General features: G+C 40.3%; 1 protein-coding gene across 2 annotated transcripts in view; it reads right to left on the bottom strand.

Moving 5' to 3' along the window:
- Positions 1 to 753: 753 nt before the first annotated feature.
- PLCH1 (phospholipase C, eta 1) overlaps positions 754 to 6,000 on the bottom strand; it is a 97,092-nt gene continuing 91,845 nt past the window's right edge. For both annotated transcript variants that reach the window (XM_012642869.1, XM_012642870.1), the window contains 2 exons: positions 5,242 to 5,596; positions 754 to 2,906 (listed from right to left, as the gene is read on the bottom strand). In XM_012642869.1, coding sequence (XP_012498323.1) covers positions 838 to 2,906; positions 5,242 to 5,596 — 2,424 coding nt within the window. In that variant the 3' untranslated portion in view covers positions 754 to 837. The remainder of the gene's footprint in view (positions 2,907 to 5,241; positions 5,597 to 6,000) is intronic.

Below are 6,000 nucleotides of genomic sequence, written 5' to 3'. Positions count from 1 at the left end.
TCGATTTGCGCTACTATTACTGTTGGAGTCTGATGGAAGTACCTCATTCTGAAAGCCATTTTGCAGTCTATAATCAGAAAATTCAAAAGTACAACAAAGAGTTTGGCAACTGGGATCTTGTTACATACAAAGCCATTAGCAAAAATATGTAACAAAATTTATGTAAAACAATTTTGCCCTTATATACAGAAGTTTGCCTTCTTCCTCACACTCTCACAGCCTATTCTCAAAAGGGGGTAGAGGGAAGAGGGTGTGGGGAACAGCTATTGATCCCCTTTAAACTCTCATTATGGGTGGGGTGAGGAAAAGTTAAAAGGCAAGATAACAATTTTAAACTTTTTTCAACTGAGTTATAAAAATGCATCTGAGTTTCTCAACCGAGAAAGAAAAATAGGAAAAACGATAATGGCTTAAAATAAGGAATTCATCCCTTTATGGTTTGCAAAGTCTCTTAATCAACTCAACAGAGAGTAAAAATATCTACTTCTGTGACTGCAATCTGAGGACACAGTAAAGGGCATGTTGGTGAAATGCGCATACATTATAACCCAAGCTGCTGAGGAGTTTCACCTCTAGGGCATGCACATATTTCATACCAATACAGTTAACAACACCTCAAGGGAGAAAGATCATAATAGGTACATAGGAAATGTCACCAAATCTATACACACAAACACATTAACAAGAAAGAACACATGAAGTCAAAGGGAGACCAAAATACGAGTTTAAAAATACATTTGAAAATCATTCCAAAGCCAAGAACCTGATTTACTGACAACTGAAAACAGACATTCTACAGAATACCTTGTAAACACTGACAATGCAGCTTTATGTAATTCACAGTCTCAAAAGAAAATAAATTTCTGGTTTATCATCACTGCTTGGCTCAGTCTGCAAAACAGAATTATCTGAACAAAACTGGTCGACATAGCCATAGTGAAGGGCCGTACACGCCCCCTCTGGGATGCCACGGCCTTCCGGGCCACCCCCTTTCGTGTTCCTCAGGTAGCCTGCAATGTACGAGCCAGTGGAGTGGCGGTTCATGGCAGGGGTGGGTGCCGAGGGTTTGTTTCTAAGAACCACACCTCCCCCATTGCTGGGGCTCACAATTTTTTGCTTGTTGGCTTCCTGTCTCTCCTTGGCACGGCTGGCAATATTGCGCACTCTGCTCTGACTTCTGGATGACAACTTCCTGACCAGTGCCCTGGGGAATTGACTGACATCCTGCTTTGAATACAGCATGTGGCAGTTGTCTTCCTGGTCAAAGGACACAAGCTTCCGAAGCTGCTCCGTCAGGGCGTCTACAGGCTCTAACGACTTTGTCTTCACAGACACACCGTTCTTGTCTCTAATGCCAGTTGTAACGAAACTCTTACTGATACACTGGTACTTGCTCTCAAAATTGCAGGTGATGTCCTCTGAAGTTAAGTCCCCCAGACTTTTGGATTTGCAAGGACTGGGCAGTTTCAGAGCAGGCAAAGGAAGATGTGCCAACTGCTTGGGTGCAGGGACATGCATATCTTGGGCACTAGACTGCCGGGGCACACCGGTCTGGTTCATTTTTGCATCTGATTTTGAGAAACGGTTATGCACAAAGCCAGCACCCTGATATGCTAGATAAGAAATACTTTGAGTGTTGACATCTTGAATATTGTTGAATATTTCGGGGACAGAAGGGTACAGAGTCTCTTTACAATAGCCATTTCTCAAACCTCTTTGAAAGTGTTCTACTACATCCTGACTGTACTTCAGTTTTAAAGGAGAAGGAAGTGGATTTGTGCCCTCTCTCCTGTACTCATAGGTTGTTAGAGACATATTCTCTGACTCTCCATCAATTTCCACAAGGCTGCTGTCTCCAGAATTGAAACCAAGGGTGGGATCAGCTATCACATCCTCCAGGGTCAAATCCATGGATGAGGCAGGGCTGCAGCTCTTCCGTGTTTCCCGGTCTTCTCCATTGGTAGGACTTTTTGGTAACCAGCCATGAGAAGTATTAGGGCACCCAGGCAGGTCGCCTTCTATGGCCCCTGTCTTGGCCTCACCAGAAAGGTCATCATCAGGTTTCGTTGTAGAGACGGGAGAGCAGGTAGTTTCACAAATGTTGTATGCTACATGTTTGTTTGTCTCAGGACTTGAAAAAGCAATCAGCTCAGGAGATGAACACAGGAAGGAAGACTTGGGTTTTCCCTTGGAAAAACCATGTTTGAAGGGCGTTTTTAGGCCCAGGGTAGGCAAGGGAGGATTGCCTGACGTCACACTGGTACTATGAAGATGAGGAACAACTGTGAGGTTAGCCTGATCGTTGGTCTCATCAAACTGGCCAATTAGTGCCGAGATGGAACTGCCTGGCTCATTCTCATTTGTTAAAGTGACATTGTCAATAAGATGGGAGATCTCACTCTCCTGCAGAATCGCAGTTGAATGTAAGTCAGGTATGTCAGAACCGACTGTGGAGACGTCTGACAAAGAAAAGGACGTTGCAGCTCTGCCCTTACCCCCGTTACCTTCCAGGTTCTCAATCTCCAGATTGCTCTGAGAAAGGATGCCTCCGCACAAGGACGCCTCCGCATTCCCCTTTGCCTTGGTTTTCACACCATGTAGATCTTGTCTTGGGTTAACTGTAGGATCAAGAGCCAAATTCTGCCTTGGGGAGAGGGATTTGTTGGGATAGTGGTTTTCCTGGCAATCACTTGTCACATTCGATTTGGTTCTCCCACCCGTGGGACCTGGCACCCCCAACTGTTCTCCTGTGACCAACATGTTGGCAGCAGAAACAATTGAGTCCCTTTGGCCGGTGTCTTTGTGGAGAAGAGCACTGGAGGAGGAGGAGAACTTTTTGTTCAAATTTGGAAAATGTGAGCCATTTATACTTGCCTTCTCTTTTCTTCTGTCATCCTTATCTTCTGCTGAATGAAACAAACAACATGTTAGGTGACATGAATTACTTTATGTAGGACCTGCAAACACTCATGTTTGTCTTCGGACAGACAAATGGAGAATGTAAATCTGTTACACTGTGACAGAATATAATTATGGATTGCAGAGGTTTGCAACAAAGTGTCTGTGTGATGAATAAATGGTAAAATATATTCATAGGAATTTCACCGAAGCTTCCCTTTGAGTATCTATTACATCAGCTAAGGATGTAATATTCATTGTCAAAAAAATGTCAATGAGTTACCATACTTTTACAGTGAGGATTACCTTAAGTTGTTCCTATTCAGATTTGTACTACACAGAAGCATGGCAATAAAAACAGAACAAGACAGCTCTGTTAAACAAAGTATTGTGGTACCTGTAAGCAAGATACTACAAGCTTTCAAAGTTATACATGTATTAGCAAAAAATAAACAGGTAAATAAATAAGTAAAATCATTTAAAAAACATTTTGTAAAAAGATTTAATTTAAGCAATTAATTTCTAAAATAATTGGAGGGTGCAATAAATGAATTAAAATATCAATATCTGTTGACTTAAAATGTAAAGATAAAGAATTGGTCATCAATTCTGTCATTGCTAACATCTAGTTTTTTGTTAATTACATTTTCCTTTTTAATACAACACAAATTTCATATTGTATTCTCCCCTGAAAGTGGCAGTAAGATGTCAGGCACAGTAAGGAAAATTTTATAAAAACACAAAATTCACAGCAATGTGGAATACCCCATATTGGTATAGTGCTAAGACAATATTGGGTGTACAGTTCTTGACCAGATTATTTTCATAGTCTTTTAATGCTTCAGAGTGATGATACACAAGAAAGAAGAATTTAACTTCTTATTAAATATCTTGCTGACTAAAAATATTCATCATAAAAAATTTTGAAAACCAAAAAAATTATAAAGAAAAAAATTAAATATCCCATGATGTTACCACTCAGAGACAGTCACTGTAAGCTTTTGCAGAGGGACAGAATAACATATAGAATTTTGTATTCTGCTTTTTCTCTACTTAATATCTTTTGTGCTATAACATGAATCAATGCATGACTATGTATTGCTCCATATTTACCATAAATTCAATATATATAACTAATTTATATAATTGTTTTTTAAAGATAGAAAAGAAACATCACTTCAAAATTGCTTTCTAACTCACCTTAATGGTATTAACATCTTAATGGTAGCATTAACAGGATTAATGATTACCAATTTCTATTGAATATAGCTTTATTTTCCCCAAAAACTGGGGTTTTTAATTAATTTTTAAAGCACATATTTCATCTCTTCTGACACTGTTCTTAGCAAAATTTCAAAAATTTAAACTTCCTTTTTTTCTTCAAATAAACCGTTCAAGAATTAGGTTTTCTTCCTAGAATATCTTACAAAAAAAATCAATTATAAGCAAAATGGTGTTTGTGGGGAAATAGATCATTGAAGTTAGATTGATAAAAGAATAATTTTGCTAAAGAAAACAGTTATCACATTTTACTTATCTGAGATGACTCTGATTTAATTAAAACACATTTGCTCCAGAGACATCAAATGGACACAATTTTGACACTCAAATTACCCAGAATAGGACAGAGGAAGGCAGTCACCGACACAAGTCAAGAACTCTTTGGCATACTGCAAAGCAGTCTTCACGCGATCCACTTCCTGATGTCAACACCACCATCAAATTAAGGAAAAAGGCAGGGAGCACCTGGTCCCTATGATTGTGGCGCCTATAACTGGGCAGGAGCCACCGCATGCCTCCTTCCTTGCCAGCAGCCAAGGATCAGGGAAGTGAGGCCACAGAAAATCATTGCCTGAGCCATCTCTCGAGGAAGCAAAGAATTTTGAAGTGAATAGGCAGCCTGTTTTCAACATCTGGCTTTCTTTCTCCATAAACATTTCCAATCATGGAAATGTGTTATATAGTGGGGAAAAGAATACAACCATATTCAACCTCCAATCAGTAAATACGGTACCCACTTGAAAACCAGTATTTCTGCTCAGACCTTGCAGGCTTTGCCTCCCTCTGTCCTACCTCATGGACCCACGTGCTCCCATCACACCTCATGGCTCCTCTTCTCCCTCACCGTCAATGTTATCTTAAAGCTTTAAGTGAGGAGGAAATAGCTCTTCTACCACCTTCCCCCCTAAAGTTTGGGATCTTCTGGCCTAGAAGATCATATTATAAATTATTTTTCAGTATATTTTACTTTGACTACAGAATGTTGATCCTGTCATAAGGGTAACCAGAAACCAAAACGCAGCCTAGAAGGGTTTATTCTTAGAGAAACTTAAAGCATCTTACCCAGAGAGTTTTCTTTTCCCTCAATGTCTTTTGCTGTGTCAGATAGAGGCAGTGATAAAGCTCCCAGAAGACTTTTGTCGACAGGCATCGAGACAGGGCGTACTTGCAAACTCCGTGTGGTTCTCCTCAGGACTCCATCAGGATCTCTTGCAGCCTCAGACACTGAATCCTTTATCTCTACCATCTCTTGGAAGCCCATTTTGCTCTTTTTCCTGCCTTTGGCTGGAGCGCTGGCTGTGCGTCGCAGAATCCTATCTCCAATGGATCGTTTCCGTACATAATGGGAATTGTTTTCTGCAGAACTGTGCCTGGGATTCTTATTAAACAGACCCTTCAGACCTTGGAGCTGTCTGTTCTGAAGACACAAAAGGACCAACCACAAGTTAAACAAATGCTATCGTGTCAACAACTTGCCGTTGAAATGACACCTCCATGAAAAATGAATATAAAACAAAATTTTACAGACACTGAAGTATATTCAAACCAAGAAAACAGCAGCTTGCAGCTTGTTTGCACAGCGTCATGCACACCTTATTAACCTTACTCCATGAGGAAGTCAGCCTTCCATTTTTACAGCCAAGCTTTCCCAGAAGTTTCCTACCCAGAGATGACAAGGTGGTGGGGAAAGTTTCCACAGTTAACAAACTGTTACAAACTTCAGCAGCCTTAAAGCAACAGACGCATGTTTCAAAGTGGTAAGCAGGAAAATGGAGTGATATGAGAACGCATGCTGCCATAACTACATAAAAAGAAATACGC

This window comes from Propithecus coquereli, unplaced genomic scaffold (genome assembly GCF_000956105.1).
Source record: "Propithecus coquereli isolate 6110/MARCELLA unplaced genomic scaffold, Pcoq_1.0 Scaffold19, whole genome shotgun sequence".
Taxonomy (NCBI): Eukaryota; Metazoa; Chordata; class Mammalia; order Primates; family Indriidae; genus Propithecus; species Propithecus coquereli.
Note: the sequence above shows the minus strand (reverse complement) of the source record. Positions and strands in the feature narration are given on the sequence as shown.